Source organism: Filicampus tigris, chromosome 5 (assembly GCF_054856515.1).
Source record: "Filicampus tigris isolate MCC_2025a chromosome 5, RoL_Ftig_1.0, whole genome shotgun sequence".
In the NCBI taxonomy this organism is placed as follows: domain Eukaryota; kingdom Metazoa; phylum Chordata; class Actinopteri; order Syngnathiformes; family Syngnathidae; genus Filicampus; species Filicampus tigris.
Window position 1 is genome coordinate 22,904,474 of NC_141221.1, and position 25,644 is coordinate 22,930,117.

Here is a 25,644-nt window from a genome sequence, read left to right on the forward strand (position 1 = left end):
TGACATGCTTTTCCACGACGTGCAACACAGTAGATAACTTTCAATTTGGAGAATTTCTGTAATGAATGCAGGAGTCAATCTTCCTTGGGTCTCACTTTGATCTTTAAATACCCTCTAACGTTAAACGCATGCTCATTGGCTTTGATTTGATTTCCCCCCCACCCCCCACCCCCCCTGCAGCCGCGAAGAAAAATGCAGACGTTCCCTTGCATCATCTCCTGCTCGGCTGTAGCACAACAGAAGAGACTGTGAGATTACCTCAACTGTGCCCACCCCCCTCCACCCCGCACCCCTCCACCACCACCACCATCTGTCCCTTTCTTCCATTTCACGTGCCCAGGCAATATCCGTAGCCCTCTCATAGCAACAGCGCGCCGCCGCCCCCACCGTCTTGCTGTGAATGTTACTACCCCTGGATGTTCGCCTCGCACCATGCAGACGGTCCCTTGGCCCAGCCTGACTGTTCAGCGTTACCCCTCCCCCACCGCCGTGCTCCGTTTCACTCAAAGATGGCGTCGGCTCGAGAGCCTCTGGTATCTGGCTGCATTTTTAGGCTTGTTGTTGTCTCCGTTTTGCGCGGTTTTAGCACCCTTCCCCCGGCGGATCGACACGGAATTCCGGTGAGTAACAGCATGAGAGGGACGGAGGGGCTCCGCGCTCTTTTGTAAACAGTGTATCTCGATCTGAGCTTCGCCCGCCACCCCCACCGCCCCCCCCGCAAACCAGAACCGGAGCTCGGGCTTTTTCGGAGGGACCTCGAGAGGAAGAAGGAGCGAGGGGTACGGACGGCTGCTGAGCGCTGAGGAGGGTGGGGGGAGGAACGGAGAGGGGATCCGAGGCCTAGCCGCTCGGCTCCAGCGGCCTTGTCTTCACCGCAGCACAGGCTGGCGGAGTGTTACGTGGGAGGGAGGCTGACGGCGGAGGGCGGACGTCGGACGTCAGCGAGATGGGGATCGCTCGTTGGGACTCGACTTGTCGAAGGGGTCAGTGGATAATGTCCCGCGGCGAAGCTTGAAAACCGCGGGCCCCTCCACGTTCAATGGCGCACGATGTTTGGCTATGATACCTTAATTCCTGCACTTGCCCGCTAGCTGGTATGGCCGTCAGCAAGTTGCATTGTGCCCAGTACAAGGCCGCGATGTTACGTTAATAAGAGAATGACATTCACATTGGTATTATTGGCCGTGGTTGTTGCGATGCTGTTGTTGTGGCTGCAAAAGAAGGAAATGGCTTATTTCGGGCTGGTGTTCGTGCTAGCCGCGTGTTTGTCACTGTTTACGTTTTGGCCTGACGACTAACGTTAGTAACACAGTCGTAACGTTAGCACACTGGCTAGCAGTTAACGCTAGCTCGCTAAACAACAGCATTTAGCGGGAAGCCTTGTTGCCACACTTGGCTGCGTATTGTACCATTGAGAGTAAACAAAACTACAGGAAACACTTGAGCAATGTGGGCCAACTGACCAAGCTTTGATTTTGAGCTTTGCCTCTCGGCCAATGTTTGCTAACAGTAACGCTACAAGCTAAAACAGCATGCTTGTATTTGGTGGCTGTTACTTATTGTATGTGTTGGTAGTGTTACATTTAGGAACATATTGAAAATATGATAAACGTTTTTTAGCGTTCTAAAACATTATCTGAGATTGGCCATGTTACTCAGATTCATTATCAGCAGTGTAAGCAGGAGTTTGTTTATATAACGTTAGTTCATGGTGCGCCGCTATTTATTTTTTCCCTTCCTCAGGTTATCTCTATGTCATCTGAACTGATGCTTTTTTGAAATGTATTTTTAACTGCATGTTTTGTCTTTTTTACCTCTGTTTTGCAGGGTGGTGCTGCTGAAGTGCAATAGAGATGAGGGTGATCAGCCCCATCTACTCCGTCCTGGTGTTGAGGTTCCCAAACTGCTGGATTTGAAAAACACAGTAAAAGGAATAAGGATACGTGAGGGCAAGGAACCTTGGAGTCAGGGATTTTTCAAGAACTAGAATACATCACAAATACCCACACAGACTTTTGTCACTCATGTCTTGGAGAACATGGCCACCTTTTGCAACTCACATTGAGACTGTGCTTACTTTATCAGTGACTGTAAATTGACTTCTTTCTGGTCTACACAGCCCTATGTGTAGTGTATATCCTTCTCTTTCTAGTTTTACATTTTATGTTGAAGAAAACTGTTCGTACATCAATACCAGCATCTGCCCTGTAACTGAAGTGGGTGGGCCTGATTTTACTGGGTGGAGAACTTGGTTTTGGGGGTTGTGCTATGGTTAGCTGCTTACTACCGTGTTGTTCATACCCTGCTACAGAAGGAGTCTCTGTGCGGCCCCAAGACAAGGGATAGTAAGCGGCGGAGAAAAAAATACAACGAGAAGGAAAGGAGGTGGGCGGCGCTTCGGCGCAGGCCAGGTGTCTGTCTTTGGCCTGTAGTTCACATTTTTTTGTTTGGTGATTGAGGGAAGGCCCCAGGGCCACCGCGCCCTGAGAGACTGCAGTCATGGTGAAACTGGCCAGCCCAACATACACCCAGTGGATCCTTGAGGCCATCAAGAAGGTCAAGAAACAGAAGCAGCGACCGTCCGAGGAGCGCATTTGCAATGCTGTCTCTATGTCCCATGGCCTGGACCGCAAGACTATTCTGGAACAGTTAGAACTTAGTGTTAAAGATGGGACCATCCTTAAGGTTACCAACAAAGGTCTCAACTCTTACAAGGATCCTGAAAACCCTGGGCGCTTGGCTCTTCCCAAGCCCAAAGGGGGTGGCAGCTCTGGAGGCGGAGGTGGCAGCAGCAGCAGCAGCGGCGGCGGCGGCGGCGGTGGTGGTGGTGGCGGCGGCAGCAGCAGTGGTGCGAGCTTCCAAAGCCATTTGGGGAAGAGACCTGGACTTGACTGGAACAAGTTGATCAAGCGGGCACTGGAGGGCCTCCACGAGCCAGGTGGCTCCTGCTTGAAAAACATTGAGCGCTTTCTCAAGTGCCAGGCTGATGTGGCAGCCTACCTGTCAGGCAGCGGCTCCATGGGGCCTGGCATCTTCCACCAGCAGCTAAGGGTGGCCCTCAAAAGGGCGGTGGCCCATGGACGTGTGGCAAAGCAGGGTCCACTCTTTCTGTTTATCAGCCGCAGCAGCTCCCACAATGACGGCACTGGGATGGTATCCCTGGAATCACTGCCCCCTGTCCGCCTGCTGCCTCATGAGAAGGACAAGGTAAGATTGCAACTGTTCTCTATTAATGAAGCACACACTTACAAACAAAAGCACTGTGACATTCATTTTTCATATTGACCTCTTAGCACTGTGTGGATGGTAAAACACAAGAAATATGTAGTTGTACTTATGGTTAGCACTGCACTCTGTGCTACCTGGCATTTGTTGCTGCAGTTTACGACATAATCGGAAACAATATGAATGCTGCTTAACCCATTATGGCCTAAAGCAACTGGTTAAACATCTCTTTTAAACCTATGATCACCTTTGGAATCACCCTCAAAAACCTAAAGGTTTCCCAGAAATTCAACACCTACAAAATAATTGATATGTCAGCCCCTGTATTAGATAGAAACATAATTCCAAAAGAATTTGAAAGCTTAGACCGGGCTTTCAAACAGGCCTGAGTTTATTAATCTTTACTGTTTCAATCAAATATGTTAAAATGACCTTTTTTTTTGCCAGTTCAAGAGAAGCACTATTTTCAAATAAAAAGCAAAACAAAACAAATCAAGTAGTAATTACCATCCTCTGTTCTGTTGATATTGTCACTGTCTACAAACATATATCTTAACCATATATCACAATCGACTTGTTCAAATGCGTCGCTTTTTTCACTGCCGTCACTTATTTCAGAGCTCCCATGATTGACTACGGTCCGTCTTTACTCCCGAAAAAGTTGCGGACATCCTCTGATGGCTAACGACACTGATCTGATGCATTTTACTGTCTAAGAGACCGAGAATTTGATTAAAAAAAAGAAAATGACGTATACGCTCTCCCGGCTTTAAAGGTAGAAACACGCAACAGCACTCCCGGCTTTAGTGGTAGAAGCGCAGTTATGCGCTCGCGGCCTAAATGGGTTGAGTAAGTGTGCGGTTTGTCATTTTCTTGCTTTTGGTCCATGCAAACAATTGAAGTATGTTGCAACTTTGTTAGACGTCTGGCGGGTCAGTTGTTAGCAGAGGTCAACAGGGGGAGGAAGTCACATGGCTCCCTGCCAGCATTGACCGTCTGCAGCTCTGTTCTCCGTCTGGACAGGTTGGCGCAAACAGAACGGGACGAACACAGTTGAGCCAAAGAGAACAGCGGAGTGCATAGTGGTGCCATATGAGGCTGGGTGATGTAAACCACACAGCTCTGAAAGAGAGAGAGAGAGCGGAACAGAGACATGGAGTGAGAAGAAAGCAAGAGAGGCAGAATGAGCTGTAGAGCGCGGGAGAGGCAGACATGCAGGCGACAGAGGAAAGCGGGAACACACCCACTTTTGTAACCTGATCAGAGAGAGAGAGAGAGAGAACAGTCGGTTACGAACCTCTGCTTCTTAGAGCCAGGGACATGTACACACAAATGACGAAGAAATACAAGCTATGAGAACATTCTGATGTATGCCCGAAAACAAACTTTGGCAGAGTATTCACACTCTTTATTTTCTTTTTCCAACTAGCTTAGTGGCCTGTCACCTGCTAACCAGTGCATACGGCACATCTTGGAGGACTTAGACTGCTCCATGCTACTGTTTTGACTGGCTCCCGTCTTATCTGTGCCCTTTGTGGGTGTGAACATGCCTTTGCGAGCACCCAGCTTCCTTGAAGGCAGCATGCAGGCGCGAAAAAGGATTAGCCAAGAAAGTAGGATGCACTCATAAGGAGTCTGTGTAAAGGCCCTGATACACCAAAAAGACGCTGGCCAACAGTGACAGATGCTTGCCCCCTGTGGCGTCCGGCCGGCTGTCGGCACGTCACGCTGGAGGAATACACCGCAACGACAGACAGCGACGCTGACCATTAAAGTACCTTCTGCGCATGCATCAGATGTAATACCCTTCCATACCATCGGCGGTAGTCACCATTTGTCATGGTTAGAAAACTCCAACTGGAAAGCTGTTGGCCGGATTATAACAACGTAAACAATGCATTCAGCTCTATTCTTCGCTCACGATGAACTCCCACGCAAAGCAAACCATCACGTTCTTGACACGGTATTGTGAAATACTTACATTGTCAACCCTCCCTCTTGTACATGTAAGATTAAGGCAACGGAGGCGTGCTCACTGTTTTTCCACCTTTGTCACTTCCTGTTGGTGCGCCGCGCGCTGATTTGCTAGCTAAGAGCCAATCAGAGTGACCAAATGTCACGACTGGCGACGCCGATTCAACATACGTAAACACCCCCAAGACGTTTACAGACGGGTTACGACACTACGACGGTGGCCACTACAACAATCAGACGGCGCTTAAAGACGCAACGACGCTTAACGACCCCCGACGTCGGTTTGGTGTGTCAGGGCCTTAACACAGTGACCTGCTTAGCTGCGAATGGTGCTCCTCTGAAGACGAGCAGAGATCAAGCTTCTTCTCTGACTCAGCTGGTGATTACCTTGCTGCCCCACGAATTACCTTTTAGAAAATAACTTACAAAATCTAGCTCTTTTCATGATTTAAAAAAAAAAAAAAGTTTATTCACGTGTTGAGTTGTAGATTTTAAGTTCCTCACTTCTTGTTTTAAAGTAGCCCTGTTATTGATGCGTCAGTGTGTGACTGTCCGTGATGTTAGATTTGTTTGCACCTATTATGTTAGACAACATGAGCTGACTGCTTTCAAACAGTGTGTGCAACAGCCGCAGGCCACTGCACGATCGCCCTCCAGTTTTCACAGCCTTCCAGTGGCGCATCATTGCCTCGCATGATCGCCTGCAGTTATGATTCCTCAAGGAGAAGAGGAGAGAGAGGCTTTGAGGGAAGTTGGGGAAGGGAGAAAAAAAAAAAAATCAAAACAAATTGCTAAGCACCATCCCTGACCCCATTTGTGAGATTTGCGTAGTCAATTCTCCGGTGTTTGTGTCAGAGTGCACCATTCAACGAGATCCCATACCCGTCCGTCTGTCCCCACCACCCCACTCCCCCCATCTAATAGGGTGCCATTGCCAGGTCATGAAGGGGGAGGTGAACGGGGATCGAAGTCAACCAGGGGTCATGGATATATAGACTGCAAACCTCATTGCCTCCCTGAGCACCCGTTAGCAGTATGAAGCTTTGGCCATTAGGTGGGATGGGCTTTGACGCGGAGCCTTTGTGCGTGGAGCTGTGTGATTACATAGTTGTGTGCATGATGTTCATCCCGTCATAATAGGCAAGAGCGATCTCCCTGCCCTGCGATTGCCCTCTTCCCAACAGCTGGAGTGGGGTGAACCAGAGTTCTCGATGTCGACGTGCAGTGTCACGGTGAGGACGTGTGAAAAAGCCACTCGCACACACACATGCAGTGACTTCCCTCCAAAATGGGCCACTGACCAGACCATGTAACTGGATTGGTTATTTCATTCGCTCTGCGCTTTTGCTTGCTTTTGGTTGTTGGCGGTGATGCAGAAGCTACATTGTTTATTATGAACACTAATTGATACACTTATCTTGCATAATCAATTCCACTTATTGGATCACCCTCCCCAATCTGTCTATTTGATGCCATGCACACGTTACGCCTGCTTGCTCAAGGTTAAGACATCATTTGCCATGTTTGACTGAATACACAGCGGCCCTCGGACATTGATTATATGCCTTAAATGCTTCCCGCCACTTTGTTGTTTTTCTTCTCTTCTATACACATCCCAGCTACACAATTGTATTAGCCACATGAGAGAAGTTAGTGCGTTTGTGGGTAGGATGGAACCATTTAGTAGGTTGGATTCACAACACAGGAATGTTGGGAAGATGGCTTAGTTGGGTGCCAACAAAATACCTTCATCAATTGTATTGTAGTTATTCTGTTGAATATGCATTGGAGTAGGTTCATTTTTCCAGGAAAAGCTTAAACCTTGTGACAGACAGCGTTTTTTCAACTCCCATCATGCCAGAAAGGGTTTTGGGAAACTTTTAGATTTGCACAATGCCAAATTGTCAAATCCTAAAATGTGTTTTTGGCTGTTTGTTTACGTTGCATTTTAGAGCCTGAAACACAAACAGGTACGCTTACACACAAAACAGTAGTTTTCTTCTTTTTTGGGGGTTTTGAAAGACTTTGCATACAGACAGCAGTGCTGTTAAACGACCCAATTCATACAGAGCTGCAAAAACACTACAAATTAATTTATATCCAAACAATGTGCACATGCACCAGTTTGTTCTGCTAGTGCTGTATTTTCTAAAACGTGTTTTGCAGGTGAGAATGTTGACACTTTTTGGTCACATTATGCACATTTGGTTTGGTTGAAATAAACCCGGGAACGATTGCTCTGTTTAGTGCTTTGTTTGATCAACTCTGTTCAGGGTAACATCTGAATCCGGCGCACACCAAAAAAGTACACAGATATTGCAGATCTCAGAAAGTGAATTGTGTGCAAGTATTGAACAGATGCCTGCAGTGTTTGTTTTTTTTGAATTGTCTTTTTATTAAACATTTTCATGGTTCACTTGTCCATTCCATTTGACCATTTTCATCCATTCATCTGCAAATTACAGTTGTATCCACTAGTGTTGTCACAATACCAACATTTTGACATTGATACTATACCTGCATGTATCAATGCTGATGTCAGTACTGAAACGATAGCACGACAAAAACTTATGACAGTACTTAACAATATGTCTAAGTGTGCCTTTGGTTGAAATAAATAAGTGCGGAGTGTTCTTGTATGTAGCGCACTGCACGTCACTTAATGAAGGCAATCGAGGAAGCTAGCTCAAAATGTGGATTAGAGGTGTTAACAATAATTGGAAACTGTTTTGATATTCTATTAATCTTTAAAACAGTTTCAAGCTTTTCTTGGCTGGTAAATATAAAAGAAAATATAATCACCAAGCAGTGTTTTGTCACATCTTGAAGTATATCACTAATATGGTTCAAACAGGTTCTTACTATAGTCACAAAAAGCTATTCGGCTTGCGGTTTAAATTTCAGGATGAACCTCAATTGCACCATAACCTTTACAGGTAAACTGAATTTGACCTTTTCTAAACTGAGAAAAAAATTAAATCAATGACCAACTGTGCCACGCGATGTCAATATCACATTTTGACACTGAGACCATGACGACACCTAATGATTGATCAACATACATTTGCAATGTGAAACAGGATGTTCTGAGAGGGAATTGGTCACTGAGCGTCATTAGCGGGTTGCAGAGACTGGAAAAGTCAAAGAGTGTCATAGACTTGGCTGTCGTTGGAAATCTATTGGTCCATTCATGGGGCAAACAACTGTTGTGAATTTTGCCATTCAGCTCCTTGTTAGAGAACAGCAAGTTGTGCACAAAGTACGAACACACTGAACAGCTGGAGAGTTCAGTTTCTCAGTTTAGAAAAGGTTGAAATCAGTTCACCTGTAAATATTATAGTCCACTTAAGTTTGATCCTAAAATTTCAACCAAAAGCCGAATGGCCACAACTTTATGTGAGAATTGCGCAGGCTTTACATGATCAGGATTTTTAGGGCCTATCACCAATCACAGAGTTAAAATTTAATGACCGATTCCATCACAAGATGCAGTGATATGTTTGTTTAAATAATGTGTACTGTTTTCGGAGCATAAACAAAAATATTTTATTGAATTTTTTCCAATGTTTAGTGAGTGATCTTTGCCACAAGCCAAAGAAGTAAAGGAGAAAATGAAACAAGGAGTATGATTTGAAAATAAAACTTTTATTTAATCGAGCGGAACTTTTTTTTAAAATTATTTTTTAGCTGCTTTCAAAACATGCAATTAAAAAAATTACAAATAAATAGAACCTTTTAAGGATTATTGCGAGGAATAATGTCTTGTGGATTAATGGGTCGTAACTACTGCCAGGAAAAATGAAGTGAATTGGGCTGCTGACGTTGTTTAGTAGTCTTGATGTATTGATGGTGGACATGTTGAGGGACCGGGCCATAGCGAAAATCCATATTTAATTGACGGTAACTGAAATGCATTGAGTTATCTCTTAAAGATTTTTTTTGGTCATCTAGGTATCTTTGTTGTAGCAGGCACGATATCCATTGTTGTCGCTGTCCTTTTGATCGTTGCTCGGCTGTAAAAATGCTGACCGGAATTGGCCATAAAAGGCTGAGGAAATTCTGTCAGCGCTGTCATTGTCAGTATCAGCCGTAGCGACGACCCCAGACTTGGAGTGAAACTGCAACACATTTTCAAAACAACGCGTGTGGGTTGCGCGCGAGTATAAAGACAAACTGCGTGCGGCATTTCCGCAGTGACGTGCTCATGGACGTCGCCTGCAGGAGTATAAAAAAGCCTTTAAAGTCTCTAGAAACAACATTATTTTGCGCCCATATAGTTAACTTTAGCTGTATGTTATCTATGACATGAATGACATTTGGGATGGTAAATTCAACTCTGTGAGGCCTTTATAACTTCACCAGCCTACAAATGGAGTCAGTATGGTACACATCTGTAGAGGTAATGCTGGAGAGCACTCAGCCTGCTCCAATTGATGCAGTTATTTCGATTTAGCTCTTGTTTGGTTTGCCTGGATTTTTAAGGAAAAGAGTAGGGCTGTCAATCACAAATGTTTTATGGTCGATTATTCTATCAATTACTCCATCGATGAACAGAATGATAAAAATACTTTGCATTAGAGGTGGACGATATGTATCGTTGTCGATATCATCGTCAATCTTGCTTTCACGATGTGTAATTTTACATTATCGAGTACTGTATTAATACTGCGTCTGAAAGCATAACGACTCAAGTCAGTCGACGGCCGCAAAGTATGAGGAAATGTTGAAAATCAGTGTGCATTGACGGCAGAGGAGGAGCAAGTGATAGTCATTCGTCAACTCAGCGGGCAGGACCCGGTCATGTGACTCTGTCCGCGCTGTTTCAAACAGAGTGTCGAGCAGGAATCCGATTCATAGCGGGCACGAGTCCACGTCGTCTGTAGTCTGTAAATGGTTTGGGGTTGACATGACTGACGTCGGTGGGAATAAAATTGTTAGATGTGCCAAAACGATCACCGTGAAGTTCAATTCTATTGCACCACGAGCCATATGGATTACGAGGAAAATGTGGCGACCGCGCAAGCACACTAAACAAAAGCTTAAACACACACACTTAGAAAACAGTCGCTGAGTTGAACCAACAAATATAAACGCACGCACTTACACACTTAGTACTTTAATGAGCAAGTCAAACGTGACATCCCTAATGATCAGTTAACATTAAGTTTACACGTTTTTAGTCCGCATCATTCATAACTAGCCTGTATTCCCGAGGCATGTTGCACAAACTACGGTGGCTTATTAATGTGACGCCAGGATACACCCAAACATGAATAAAGTCACAAGTCTACATATCACAGTGATGAATAAGTGGGAAAACGCACTTTTCTGTAAATTGCAGTTTTGTTATTCAATTTTATTCTGAATACGCTGGCCAATGTATTAAAATGGGTGTTGTCATGACGACGTCTTTTTTTCCTCTCGCTGGGTGACACTTCCGCCACACGTCACCTAAAATATTTTTTTTCCCATTCCGATTGCTGTAGTTAACACCTTGTTCTCCTTCTGATTGCTCTCGTAGTTGGCAGTGGCACACCAGTACTTACTGCAGCTCAAAATGTCATATCATTATGGAATAACAGCAGAGACATGTAAATGACATAAATATTCCCAAAAATCAATGTAAATCCATACATAATTGTTTGTTCTTCATTGTTAAATATTGCCGTAGAATATCATTAAGTTATGCAGAAGCTGTATTTAGCAAATTAAAAGAGATATTGTTCACAAACGCTGTCGACCCACAATTGGTCTGTGAAGCAAGTGCAGATTTAAAATATTTTTTGGTAGAATATCGCCAAATCATCGTTATCAAGTTTTGGGAAAAAATATCAAGATATTTTTTTTTTTGCCCATATCGCCCACCCCATATCGCCAGTTATGGTCTGCTACTTGTCAACCACTGTCCTAAATGTTTTCGTGCATGGCATGTCAGACCTAAGTGGCTGTTGATGTTTGCACATATGTGCAGTACTTGTAGCAACACTGAGGTGACATTTCAAGTCTAAATCCACAAGTTAATATAGCTAGTTTACTGGTAAAAGTTGTGAGGATTATCGTTTTGGCGTAGGGTCACAGTTTGTCACTGGATATTGCCGAAATTGAATAAAGGACCACAATGCCTAACACAAACCGTCATCTTATAATAGACATGTAATGTGAAATGCCAGCCACTGTACTTGATTCCACTGGCCTGTTGATTTGCGGAAATGTATATTTACATAAGCAGTATACATGTTGATATACAGGTATTAAATGCTGAACCAGAGAGCAAAATTGTCCAAGGAGGAATTCGAAGTTTGTGTTGCAATGACTGAAAATCCCTGTCATCGTGAGGGGATTAGCTTTTCATTTTTTAGTATCACCAGAGACATGTACATTTTATTTACAGTTTATTTATTTACATTAGATTTATTTGCAGTTGCAATTAGTAGGGTGAAACCAAGCTGCAATGTGCTTCTCTAAACGAGATGTCTGGGAAGCTGCGTTGCTGGCTCAGTTTGTTTACTTATGCGCTGTTGGCCCACTTGGCAGTGAATGGGTGCAATGTCTGAGGTGTGGGTCTCTCCTGCCTTTTCCTACCATACAGAATTTGTGATCTTTTTGTCCCACCCCACTCTTCCCTACTTCATTTTTTCCTGACATTTAAGCACTGTTTAAGGACATAATATGTAAGCTTGTGTTCAATACTTGAATAACTGTTGTTTTCTCTGCTACTACATTACAAATTTAGCATGTCTAATTCACCCCTCTTTTGGCTGTGTATTCTTTACAGCCCTCGTTTAATTGTTGACCTCCTTTTCCTGACACCCACTTGCATTGCCTCTCTCACCTTGTGCTGGGGTGGCTGGGTTAGTAGAGGTGGGGTTAGTGGAGCCAGTAAGAAGGTGCCTGAGTCTGAAGAAAATTAATCCAATAAATCAAGCTCCCGCCTCTTGTCTCCTCGCTGCCCCTGCCTCTACAGCCATGCAAGTGCAGACATTCGTAAAGGTGTTCAAGCAACATTGAAAGTGTCAAACCTGTTTTCATCTTGATTTTTATCAACCCTGAATTTGTTGTTTTGAATTGATGAGTTGATTATTTTGAATTCAAAGATGCACACACAGATGCAAAATCCACAGTTTATCACCTCATAGCACATTTGTCAAGATTAGGTTTCCGCAGAGAGCCCTTTTTTCCAGACAGAGCACAAGTACTTGAGCGCTTCCTGATACAGTGGTACAAACAAAGCAAGAGATAATAGAAAAAATATGAAATAGGGACGCGTTTGGTTGACCTCGCCAAAGAATATGACCGTAATCGACAGTCGCCACATTATCATTTCTTTACAAAACGCCAGGCAAAAAACACTTCTGAGAAATGAACCAAAGAGGGCAAAAAGTGATGAGGATCTTAAAAGGTAAACGACCATCATTTTTATTCTTTACTCTATGCTTTGTATTTTACATTATGCACAACTCTCATTTATTGTGCAATAATCTAATTGTAACATATATTTGTTACATGGTTGTTTTTTTTTATGCATTTTTATTCTTTATAAAACATTTATGTCTGAATATTGGGGGGGCTTGGAACGGATTAGGACATTTACATGGAAAACACATCTCTACTTACAAAATGTTCTACTTAAGAAATTTATTCCAGAACCAATTAATTTCGCAAGTAGAGGTACCACTCTACCAGTGTTGTTTTTGGCAGGCATTTAAATTTAGTCTTAGTCTTTTGGGCAAAAATGCTCATTGGTTTTAGTCACAGTCATTCCTAGTCGTGATAGTTTTAGTCTATGAAAACTCCCCCTAAAAAAAGGTTTTAGTCGACAAATACTCCAAAAGATTTTAGTCTAGATAGCACAACCAATAGCAAAGACTTTCTGATCTACTAAAGATTATGCATTACACACAGATAAAGTGGTAACAGTGGAATCGATGCTCATTACTCCAAAATAAACCGAAAACTTAAACTTTTTTTTTGGGGCAACCTGCTCAAATGCAGTGAACATACACATGCCCAAAATATGAGCAATGGATGAGGAACACTTAATATGAAACAAACAACACTAAGTAAAATAAATGAGCAAAATAAAAACAATGTTTTAACAACACAGACTCGAGGGGACTCCTGTCCCGAGTGCAATATCACACGTACAAACTCTATCACAGTAACATACCTGTATTCTGTACTAACAGCTTGCTGCTAGCAAGCTGAGTTTGAGGAAAGCGCTTCTCTCTAAAATGACTCTTGCCCTATTCGACGGCCACGACTGAGGTCACCTGTAGCGCTAAAGACTCAACAAAAGCGTGTCAGTAGCGTGTGTGACTGATGACCGCAGACGTGTTTTGTTGCGCCGGTGTGTGTGTGTGCTCTGTCCGTGCCGGCCAGGTGGTGGGCGTGGCCAAACAAGGATAGGTTGCAGCAGCAATGCTGAGATTTTTTTGACAGACAGATTACATGCACAATTGGAGGGGATGTCATGCATTTTGAACGTCTGACAGCTTACACCCTAACAATTTCATCCAGTCTCGTCTCATCAACGAAAACGCCTATCATATTTTAGTCATCAAAAAGCCATGTTTAGCTCGTCATCATCTCGTTATCGTCGTGAAGAAAAGGTGCATTAACGAAATAATTTCATCATACTTAACGAAAACAACACTGGCTGATACAGAGTACCAGTAGTAGTAGTAGTGACACTAAAGTTTTGTTAGACTCCATAGGCAGGCAAGCCGACATATCTCCCGCTAACACCACTGCAATGAAACCATCCAGACATGCGGCTTCGTGTTGCGGACACCCGCCGTCCAGGCAGCCAAATAGCTCCGCGTTCGCTGCTGGTCAGGCAGCCAAGGAGCTTGCACTGCTGTCGCCCTCTTCCCGGATCTCTGTGCCACGGTCGCCCGACGTTCATACAGCCGTAGCGGGGCAAACAGTAATTCTGCCTGGCCAGAGATGCAGCTTAGTGTCGCGGTGCAAGTGGCCTGTTCGAGTTCGTCAATTTCAGATATGCAGCTGCGTGACAAGCCCCGGAGGTCTGACTTTGAAAAATCCGGCACGTCAGGATAGGGTGTTGCAGAAAATGGATGCATGGATGGACTTTTTTTTTCTGAAGCAGTTTAAGGCGCTTCATTTTCATTCAGGCAGTGGAGAACGTACCTCCTGTTGATGGATTTGGAAAAAGATTAAGTCAAGCTATAACCCTTATAGATTTAAATGATTTAATGACCTGTCAACAATTAAGCTTACGAAAAACCTTCTTGGAACGCCTTGTGTTCAAATCTTCCGGGCTTACCAAAGAAAGAGGTTGAAGGTGGGCATAAGTAGAGATGTCCACAAAGATTTCGGTGCCGATTGATCGCTGTTTTTGGAAATTATTGCATACAAAATCATTGTATGTACAATTAATGATTTGTTCATTGAATGATTTTGAATAATCATTGTACGTACAATGGTTTTGAATGGACAATTTTTTTTCTGGTTCCTCCCACCAAGACATTCGAAGAGGGAAGGGGGCGTAGCTCAGTGGTAGAGTGGTCGTTTCCCAACCTGAAGGTTGTGGGATCGATCCCCGGCCATTGTGACCATGTCAAAGTAGATTTTTGGGGTCATGATTGTATACTGAATTGATGTTCGAGTCAAAACTATTTCCGATGAACAATTTTTGATTCGATATTTAAAATTGTATCTAAATTTAAATTCCAAATATTGACAAATGGCAAACAACCACATCTGTACTGGCAGACTAAAATCAGGTCTTATCTCTTTCAGAATGTCCTCTTTGACCTGTGTACAAGGCTGGATGGGTGTTTGGAGAATGTAACGTTTGTATTGTCTATCAAAAAGTCTGCAGCATTCCTTTAAACGCTGGTTCCTCAACAGTGTTGCATGGCTGCATCTTTTTGGCTATAAAGCGAGTAGCATTATCTGTAAGGCGTTATGATTGCAAGCTGTCGGGAAATTGACGGCCCTACGTGCTGTGTTTTTTGTTTACAGCTGAAGAAAGTGGGTGGGATGGTTGTGTTTTAAATGGACTTGGTGGTTCGTTGTGTTGCAACATAATGTCTCGATGTTAACTGGCTGCTCCACATCCATTTGTCTTGAAGCCAAAATGTTCCCACTGTGGCATTAGGCTTGGAATTTATTTTTTTTATGCCCCTCAAATTTCTGTAATTGCAAAACTACAACTGCCGGAAAACGTTTGCTTCATGTGCGCCAATTCCTTCTTTCTCTCTACTTTGACACTGTTCATGCAGTCAGTCTCCTTGTGTGAGTGTGGGTGAGTCCTTCCTCCTACAGCGGCAAGCTGTGAGAAGAGTGGGAGCGAAATAAGTGCAACTGAGTGTTGATGACGTATGTCAGCACACACATGTAAATGACAATTTGTCAAGTCTGGAAAAACCTGCCATGTCTATTTTATTTAACAAACGATAAGGCAATATAGTAATCGTTAAAGTGACAGGTCTCGATACAAGCTCATATATCAGGGCAGTCATTGGTGTACACACACAGCATCACTCATCCATGTAGAGCACGCATCCCTTTGTTTTCACCTGTATATTGACCCCGGTAACGTTTACCCACAGTCTTTACTTTCTCCCTCTAGCCGGTGGCTGAGCCCATCCCCATCTGCAGCTTCTGTTTGGGGACCAAGGAGCAGAATCGCGATAAGAAGCCTGAGGAGCTCATCTCCTGTGCAGATTGTGGCAACAGTGGTGAGTGTCTGTTAACATTTTTTTTTTTAAAAGCTGTGTGCATGCGGAACCTATGTATGTATATTAGGGATGGTGCGATACCACTTTTTCTTACCCGATACCTTTTTTCATTTGGGGAAAAGATGGAAGTCAACGGGGGCCAGATTCGGCGAATAAGGTGGATGGGGAACAAGTTTGAATCGGCACAAATTTCTGTTTTCTCCATTTTTCATTGAATCCTTGACTCTTGCCTATTCAAAATTCTGTAAAAACTATAAGAAACATGTTAGAATCTAAAAATCTGGTAGGAATACTTACAAAAGGTTGAACTTTCCAAAAATCATAGATTTGACCATGCATCGACGCTTCTTATACACAATGCTTAAAACTCTTAATACACCCCTCGTAGTGTGTGTGTGGGGGGGTGGAAGTGTGGAAGTGTGGAGGGAGTTGTAGTAGGGCAGTCCCCAAAAGGGCCCCAACCTTTTTTTCTGCCACGGACTGGTTCAGGGTCCGACTGATATTTCGTGGACCGGCAACCATCCGTTACATTCCTGCCATGGTGATAATGTGCAATTGGGGCATATACTGTATGCATCACTACAGAACTTATTATTTTTAAATATCTCCCTGTGACCCAGTACCGAGTGGTCCACAGACCGGGCCGGGCTGCGGACTACTTTAGTAGGGGCCCTGTGCCACAGCAGAGCTTTATGCCGAGCGAAGCCCCTGTTATCCCCCTTTATCTGCAGCAGGTTTCTCACTGGCTGCACATCAAGCAAAACCAAAGCGAAGCTCTGACAGCATGTCATTTGTTTGAATGCAGTGCCGGGCACATTGGATTTAGTGAGCGTTTCGAATCCAAATGCTTTTCCCCCCGCTCCTTCTATAATGATTTAAGTGGGTCACCACTGTCAGTCAGCATCCACAAGTCAATGATGTACGTGTTTGTGCATGCACTTCTAACTGTCTGCAGGCCACCCGTCCTGTCTCAAGTTCTCCCCAGAGCTCACGGTGAGAGTCAAGGCACTGTGGTGGCAGTGCATCGAATGCAAAACCTGCAGCAGCTGTCAGGATCAAGGCAAGAATGCGGTGAGTGGATGAGCGAATATGACAAAGTGGCAGAGGAGCAGTGCCAGTGAAGGCTCTGTTCTTTGCTTCAGAGCCAGCTAGAGATGATGGTAGTCATACTGTATCTGTAGTTCTGAGATTGAGCTATTTTTGTCCAGCTTCCTTCTTCATTGTTATTCAGATGTATGAAGCGAGACATCGCTGTAATTCAAAGACACACAACCAAGCACCTATTATTTTCAAGGATTTTGTTGTTGTTTTTATCACACAATAGGTTGACGTATCGAAAATAAAAGGAAACATTTTCATGAATGAATGCATTGGAACTGTTATTTGTTACATCTAAATATCCAGTGCAATTAAATAATGAAGCAGAGGTGCAGGTTTATTACTTTTTCCACTTATTTAATTTGTCTGTCCTTGACATCACTCCACCATGTATAATTAAAAGCGTTCAGGTTAACCGCTCCACATTTGTGGCCAAGGATGGAATCCAATCCCCTCCTACTCCTGTCTATGAATGATGGTTGTCGTTGTCGTTTTCTCCTTCTTCTTGGATAATTGGCGGATTACAGGTCTTTGTTGCACACTGCCGCTTACTGTACAGGAAGCGCAAAGCGTTTCCATATACAGTAAGTATTCCCACCTACGGATCTCTGTCAAACGGAAATTCCCTCACCCGGAAAAAAAACGTATGCATTACATTTTCTACCACTATATTACATTAACGAGCGATTCCTCACAACGGAAGTTCCGGTATCCGGAACCGGGAAGCCATAGAGAAGCCCGCAGAAGCTCAAACTGAAGCAGTCCCCGCTCCATACTAGAAAAAACTTTGACCGCTCCGCCATCATCGGATCAAACGGAAATTCCCTCACTCGGGGGGGAAAAAAAAAAGGATGGAATTAAATGTTCTACTACTACATTACATTAACAATCGATTCCTTACCACGGAAGTCCCGGTATTGTATCCAGAACCCGTAACCCATAAAAAAGCCCACAGTAGCGCAAACTCAAGCAGTTCCTGCTCGATACTACGGAAAAACTTTGACCGCTTCGCCGTCATCGGAACCTAAACGGCGACATGTAAGTTACTTCTTTGGCATGCGTTTTACTGAAATTGCAAAAAATTTCAAATTTATTCATTTACATTTCGTCTGTAGATCATGGCATCCAAACGAAGAAGTACGGTAATGGCCGTGGAAGAGAGAGTAAAATGCATCCGATTAAGCAAACTGGACACAAATTAAAAAACATCCAGGAGACACTTGGAGTCGGAAAAACTCAAATGTACGAGATTCTGAAAAACAAAGAATCGATTCTGGCGCACTACGATTCCGGCGATTTGCCTGCTCAATCGGACGAAGTACAGTGGCGTAAATGAACGTGTCCTTTTGTATGCACAAGAATCACCAGACATCAGTGATGATCAACGGGACATTACTTGCAATTAGCAACAAAACTGTATGATACGCTGACAAACATTTTCATACAGCAAAGAATGAAGCCAACACAACAACTCAAAATACAAGTTTTTCCCAAGTCTGAGAAACATCAATATTCAAATACAGTACAGTTTACTGTAGTTAAATACGGTACTATACTGCATTGGTGTTACAGTATTTTTTCAACAGTATTTGGACCATGGATAATTAATTATCTAACAAATTATACTGTGCTGTATTTTGTTCATAGACCTGTACTTTATAGTGTAGTTTTTGTTTAATACATTTTTTGTGGATTTTTTTTTTTTTTTTTGCATTATATTGCTTGTGTTGTTACACATTCATACAGGATGTGTACCGTAGTCGTTTCCCACATAAGGAAATTCTGTTATAAGGAAAGATTGGACAATGCAAATATGATTCCTTATTAGAGAATACTTACTGTATAGTCAAAGGAAGCAACCTTCCTTTAATTCAGCGTGATTTCATTTTAGAAGATAAAAAGGATAGCAAATTAATGTTATGGGTTTAATCAGGCTCTGCTTCCTTCATCACATGTGCAGTTGAATCATCAACACATGTTTGTGTCTCTGTGTTTAGGATAATATGTTATTTTGTGATTCATGTGACCGGGGCTTCCACATGGAGTGCTGTGATCCTCCCCTCACGCGGATGCCAAAAGGTAAATAAATAGAACTGCCCCTTTAACTTTGTACCTGTGGCTTTATTGCATCTTCACAGCCTCCCATAAAGTCAATCATTCATCTAATCTGCCTCAAAGAGTAGGTGAGACTTGCATTTCTAGATTACATAAACATTAAATCTAGAACACAGTCATAATATTTTATGTGTTTCTCTGCTTCTTTCTGTTTCTCAATCTACGTGTAAACAAGTCAAATAAATCTGCGTTCTTGTTTTTGACCCAGGCATGTGGATCTGTCAAATCTGCCAACCGAGGAAAAAGGGAAAGAATCTTTTACACGAAAAGGCAGCACAAATCAAACGCCGCTATAATGCACCACTTGGACGGCCCAGAAACAGGTACAGAAATACCTTGAGTTCTGGAGAGCAAACATGTCATTATAGCAACATTTTTGTCATGCCCTGTTTCATTCGCTGTATATACAGTATATTGTGTGTTTGTTATCCAAAACACAGCATTGGCCCTCATTTATTAATAAATGCGTAGGAATATTCGTACTCTGCGCACAAGTTGAGCATATATGCAAAATCACATTGTCTTCGCACCTGTGTGCATGTGTCTGATGAATCAGAATTCATCCTAAATGACAGCGTGCGCCCGCTGCACACTAATTTGCATAAACCGCACTCGCATCTTCCCAAAAAGGGGTGCGTTTGACGCATCTCAGCCAATGCACGGCAGTTTAAAGTTGCGAGATGGAGAAAAAAAAGAGTTGCTAGTAATGGCCTCAAAACATTCATCACTTTCTCAATCGTTATCCTTTCTTCAAAAGATTTGTATCATTAGAAAGGTTGCTGAAACACAGAACCTGAGAATATATAATGACAATGTCAATCATTTTTAATTAATTCCAAACTTAAAATAGAGTGCTGTACACAAAACATAAAAAAAATATATAATTTATGAGCCGATCAATTAAAAAAAACACTGAACAAGCGGTTGAAATAGAAATTAAGGCAGAAATATAGCACAGCAAAGAGGCATTTGTTGTTGATTAAATCGGCCTGTCGGAGATACGTCACAATTCACCGGCGACATCTTTTGGACTGTCGTTCGTCAAAGGTAAATGTTATGATCTGAGGCTATTCCACATTTGTTCGCAGAACACACACAAATTCAAATACAAAGATTGATGAAACACATTCGTGCGCATACTCACGTTTTGTGCACAAATTGGTGTGTATGCAGTAGTGTTAATTTTAGCAGCCATTTTAAAATGTAGTATCAGTTTTAGTCCAAATTCAATTGCACTTGTTAGTTTTCAACACATTTAGTAGTCAACCTCATCCCATTTCGTCAAGTTGTAGTCAATTATAAGTCGGGCATTTTAGTCTTTATTGTGGTCCAAGAAAACATCCATACTCGTTTTCGTCAACAGAACTGAGCATTTTAGTCTTGTTTGAGTAAGGACAATCATTTTACCCTTTTACATTTTTAGTTAGAGATATTGATACACACAAAGTTGTTTTGAATTATTTGTGGCGTATTATTTAATCTACTTTGTAGATGAACTGTTTTAGTTCGTTTTAGTGTTTAGCATGCATGCTTGTGTAGCTGCCCAAGTGGTCTGTAGTTCGTTTGCAGCTCCAAATGTGCTCTTCTGTCTGCTGCAACTAAACTTGCAATCCAACTGAAACCATAGTAGCTCAACCAGTACATCGATCTCAGCACAAATTCAACTTCACACACAAGTACATCAACAACTGTCTACCATCGCTACATGCTAAAAGCTAGTAGGTTAGCCAGCATCGGTGTAATGTTGTTGTTGGAGCATTATAGCCGTTGCTTTAACGTTACGTTATAAACAACCACCACCGACGTGCCGTGTCTCTTCAGGTTTGCCGTTTTTTTCCCAGATACCTTGTGCCCACGTTCCTTCCCTTCAACTAAAATCAAGCATAAGGTTGTTTTTTTTTTTCTCCACTTCAGTGTAGCCAAAATGTCACGTCTTCTCTTTATCCCGGGCCCCGTGCAAAGCATGACCATTTATGCCTCACTCTTGCGCAGTGGTTATTTTGCTGCGACATCTCACCACCTTCCGACCTAGCATTACGTTCCCGTGAAACGCGCGAGAACTCGCCACCAAGCTTTATTGTGCCGTGAATCGTGCGAGAAAATTGGTCGAGTGAGCGGTAATCGACGCCAATAAATCATATATTAATTTTCGTCTCGTCTTGCTTGGGAACTGAAATGTCCATAGATTTTAGCCAGTCTTTATTTAATGAACTACATTTTCGTCTCATCTTCATTAGTCCAAGAATATGCATATTGATTTAGTCCCAGTATTGTTTATTAATGGAAGTTTTAGTCTCGTCTACTCTAGTTTTCACACAGTGAAAAATGTGCGTCGACAACATTTTATTTTCGTTAACGAAATTAACACTAGTACGCCGTTAGTAAATGAGGGCCATTGATAAGGAGCTTCACAGGGAGGATTCTGTACCCACGTGACAAAAATTGTAACTAGACCCTTCAATGTCTACCCAGGCCGGGGCGGCCCTTCAAGAAACTTGGTGGCCGTGCTCGGCGGAAGCGCTCAGCCTCCGCCAATTCCTCGTCCAGCTCCTCGTGCGAAGGTTACCCTGGTGATGACCGACTACTTTTCTCGATGCGGGACGGTGATGACCTGACACAAAGCAGTCTTCGCTTCAACAACAAGACGAAGGGATTAATCGATGCACTCACAAAATTCTTTACACCGTCGCCTGAGGGTCGCAAGGCACGTCAGGAAGTGGTGGACTACTCGGAGCAGTGTCGCATCAGAAAGAAAGCCAATCGCAAGGGAGATGGAGATGACAGGACGGGTATGTTGACTATTTGGTTCACGCGAATTGTCGGCTACTTACTTCTTTTGAACATTCATAGTTTAAAGTTACAGTTGAACGTAGCGTCCACTTTTTTTTCAGACCGATACTAGTATGGGTAATCAACACTCGGGTACTCACCGATACCAATACCAAGTAATCGATACCACTAGTAGATTTGATACATCAAATTTCTATTAAGCCAATGAAATATAATTGGAAAGAAAGATGTTTTGTTTATTTCTGACAAAAGGTAGAACAGTCACTGCAATAGAGAATTTAAGTCCAAAATAAACACAAACAACTCACTGAATTTAGGATTCATTTGTAATAAAGAAACGGGTCTACTTCTACTGTCAAGGGGAGGTAGAGGAACTGAACTGCAGACTGATTCATCTCAAATAACATTTACAAAGAAAAGTTTGAGCTGTCAAAATCCTGCGGTGTCCTGCTACAACAGAGCTAGTTGCTAGCCCGATCCATCAATCCATCTATCTAGCGTCTATTACACACAGATTTTTGCTATTTGTGAGCTGGCCCGGTTCACGCATTACTTAACTAACTATATTTTTTAACAGCTAACTACTAGAAACTGTATCGGAATTCATTTTAAAAGTAACCCTCCCAATCCCGCTTTTATAGCATAATGTGCCAATGTGACGATAGATACTTTATTATACATTGATACTGTCTTTTAATTAGGGGCCCGAGCGGCAAGCGCTGCGAGGTCTCTATTGTTTTTGGAGGTATTATCATTATTATTATTGTTGTTACTAGAACCTCTAACCCTAGTACGTTCGTACACTTGGAGCCTTTTTCACCCCGACCCGTTTTTAAGCCTGCGCGCTACCTTCTTTTTAATTAGCTATATTTTGTTTCTGTACTTGGATTTTAAATGTCTTTAGTTCTTCTTTCAATGGTATTACAATATTTCCATGTCTTCCATAGATGTTTTTTAAGGAAGCCTCAAAAGCTTGTTTGTGTCTCCTGTGGAGTTTTTAACTTCGTATATGGTTTGACTTTGTTTTTTCCACCTTCAGACAATCAAGAAGGCAGTGACTGGCGCGATGAGGATGACAGACTACCTGGCCATGAAAATCTAACAGAAAAAGACATTGAGCTGTTCAGACACATCCAGGAGCTTGCGTTACAGGTATCCAATTGATGAGCCAAAATATGAAATGTATATTGATTCCCAGAGATGGGATAAGTGGAGACTAGATGAAGCAAATGAGCAATGAGCAAATCCACCAATTAAGGAACATACTCGTGCACAGTGTGACCAGATAGATACACACTTGCATTAAGCTAAAAAGAATAGATGAAAAACATCATGATTGAACTTTATTAACACTTGTACGGTGTTTGGGCCTGTGGGATGACACAAGGCTGAAGCCTTCTCCTCATGGTGATAACGCACTTCTGTGATTTCCTTTATTTTATTGTTTTTAAATTGCATATTATTTTTCAAAAGTGAGTAGCACATTAATTCATAAATGTGATCCAACTAAGGAAAAGGGCAAATATTAACTGTTTGCTGTTCATATGACTTGCATTTGGGACATAGTAAACATCTGTTGAGTATTTTAACAGAAAATTATTTGATTGTCTTGTTTTGAAAACCCAAAACTCCATCGGGTCCACCAGACCCATCAACACTTTCTGAGTAACAAAAAATACGAACACCACACAAGGGTTACGTTAGAAGATATATTTTCATGTAACGGCTTATACAATACACAAGGGCCACTCCAAAGACGACCGTAGGTTTTAGAGAGATGTCTCACGAGGGGCTTCAGGCTTTAATGGGTTAAGCGTCCATCTCTGGCTAAAACGGGAAATTGAGTGACCCTTAACTCCCTGAGAAAATAGTTCATATTGTACTGGTAGGTTTTAGAGAGATGTCTCACGAAAAGCACCTCTTTTCCAGGAGTTGCCAAGTTAGTTCTTTGCTCTATGTTTCATTGTACCTGTAGTGCTGTTCTGCATAATCAGTTTCAACAAAAAGCTAGTGTGTGTCGTTAGACGGACATATTATCCATCACGTCATCCATTATCCGAACAGCTTTATCCTAACGAGGGTCGCGGGTGTGCTGGAGCCTATCCCAGCTAATTTGATTCTAAGTTAGAAACGAGATAAGAAAGGTAGAAGGTGCAAAATAACATTCATATAGCCTAAATCAATCGAAAACTCATTTGAGTAATTTCTCCAAGACCGTTAAGAGAATCGTTAAGGGTGCTTGTCGATACTGCAGTTTTTGAAAATTCATTCCCCCGGGCCATTTTAGTACGGGGCTCTGTACCCATCCCTAGTTAGTGCTGGATGTGGACTAGTAGAGCTGATTTATTTATTTTTTGTGATGAAAAGAAATGCAGGGTGTACAGGCAGTGTACAAAGAATATGACAAATATATTTGTAGTCGTCGAGTAGTGTTGTTGGCATTGGCAAGTTAAGTGCATAACTTAGTTTGATGACACTGAGACTTTGTGCCAGGCATCTTTTGTCTTCTCATTGACTTCCCAATCAAAACTGTCAGGCAGCTCGTTATTGCTCACGGTTAAATCTGTGTATTTTTTGCACACACATTATAGTGTTTACGCTATCTGCAGTGCAGGGTGTAACTTTTCCCTTGTCTTCACTTCTTTCCTCTACCTTTGTCACCCTTCACAGAAAGTCGGGGTTACAGGTCCACCAGATCCTCAGATGCGATGCCCATCAGTCATTGAATTCGGAAAGTTTGACATCCAGACATGGTACTCTTCTCCCTACCCGCAGGAGTACAGCAGGTGTGCACAATATTCAAAAGTTTTTGCAATGCCCTGATTTTTTGTTTGTTTGTTTGTTTTTTTTACCAAGTGTTATTCATGCTGGCATCTCCAGTTTTGTTTTGATACTGACTTCCAACAAGAGCCTAACAGGTGTTGGTCTTGAATGAAAGCAGAAGTTTAACTGAGGGATATGTTGGATCTAGGGCTAGGTGATAATTGTAAATAAGTATCGCGATAGACGGGTGTTCAATATCAATAGAATACCTTCGATAGGATGTTAGGAAAAAGTATTTCGGAAAAAAACCCAGATTACAAACTGCAAGGCATTCGGCAAGGTGCAGGGAGAGACTACATTATAGCGTTTGATTTGTGATACAATTAAAGCATGTAAGAGGAAATTTTGAGCATAAAAGTGAGTGCGCAAGATCCGTTTTCATGAGCATTGTCCGCCAAGTGCTAGCCTGGTGACCCCCAAAGAAGAAACTACGGAACCGACGGAGCAGACGTGTTTGCACGCAGTCATGAATGGACAAGCATGTGGCATACGTGCGCTGAATCAAAGTGTTGCTGAACTTTGTTAAAATAATTGGCCAGTTACTTTGGTGCAACACTTGCAATAAGATTCTATTGTGCATGCTATCATGACTAAACACCTCTGTATAGATACTGTACATGGTGAAGTAGAGGAGTTCCCTGTCTAAGACATGCTCACTCCAGTGTTAGCCGGCCTCTACCCTTATGCTTAGCATCACACTGAAGTCGCAGCCAGTAAGGTAAAAAAGCAAAATATGTGTCACATCCCAACAACGAACCCGCTAACAAGTTAAATTAGACTGATGACGGTGGGTCAACTGAAATAAATCCACCCCAAGAGAGTATTAGTTTGTGAGTTTTTTGGAGCTGCTACACTTCCATTGTCTGAACAGTGAATGGAGGTTAATGTACAGTCAATGGTACTTACTACTTTG

General features: G+C 42.6%; 1 protein-coding gene across 4 annotated transcripts in view; it reads left to right on the top strand.

Moving 5' to 3' along the window:
• Nucleotides 1-458: 458 nt before the first annotated feature.
• Nucleotides 459-25,644, top strand: part of kat6a (K(lysine) acetyltransferase 6A) — a 39,275-nt gene continuing 14,089 nt past the window's right edge. Inside the window, exons 1-9 of one of the 4 annotated variants that reach the window (XM_086030301.1) lie at nt 459-620; nt 1,828-3,207; nt 15,797-15,905; nt 16,861-16,976; nt 19,001-19,081; nt 19,320-19,441; nt 21,591-21,907; nt 22,948-23,060; nt 24,579-24,694. In XM_086030301.1, the coding sequence (XP_085886427.1) occupies nt 2,500-3,207; nt 15,797-15,905; nt 16,861-16,976; nt 19,001-19,081; nt 19,320-19,441; nt 21,591-21,907; nt 22,948-23,060; nt 24,579-24,694 (1,682 nt within the window). In that variant the 5' untranslated portion in view covers nt 459-620; nt 1,828-2,499. Of the gene's footprint in view, nt 621-700; nt 984-1,827; nt 3,208-15,796; nt 15,906-16,860; nt 16,977-19,000; nt 19,083-19,319; nt 19,442-21,590; nt 21,908-22,947; nt 23,061-24,578; nt 24,695-25,644 lie in introns of those variants that run through there. The other 3 variants (XM_086030299.1, XM_086030302.1, XM_086030300.1) reach the window with 3 other exon arrangements.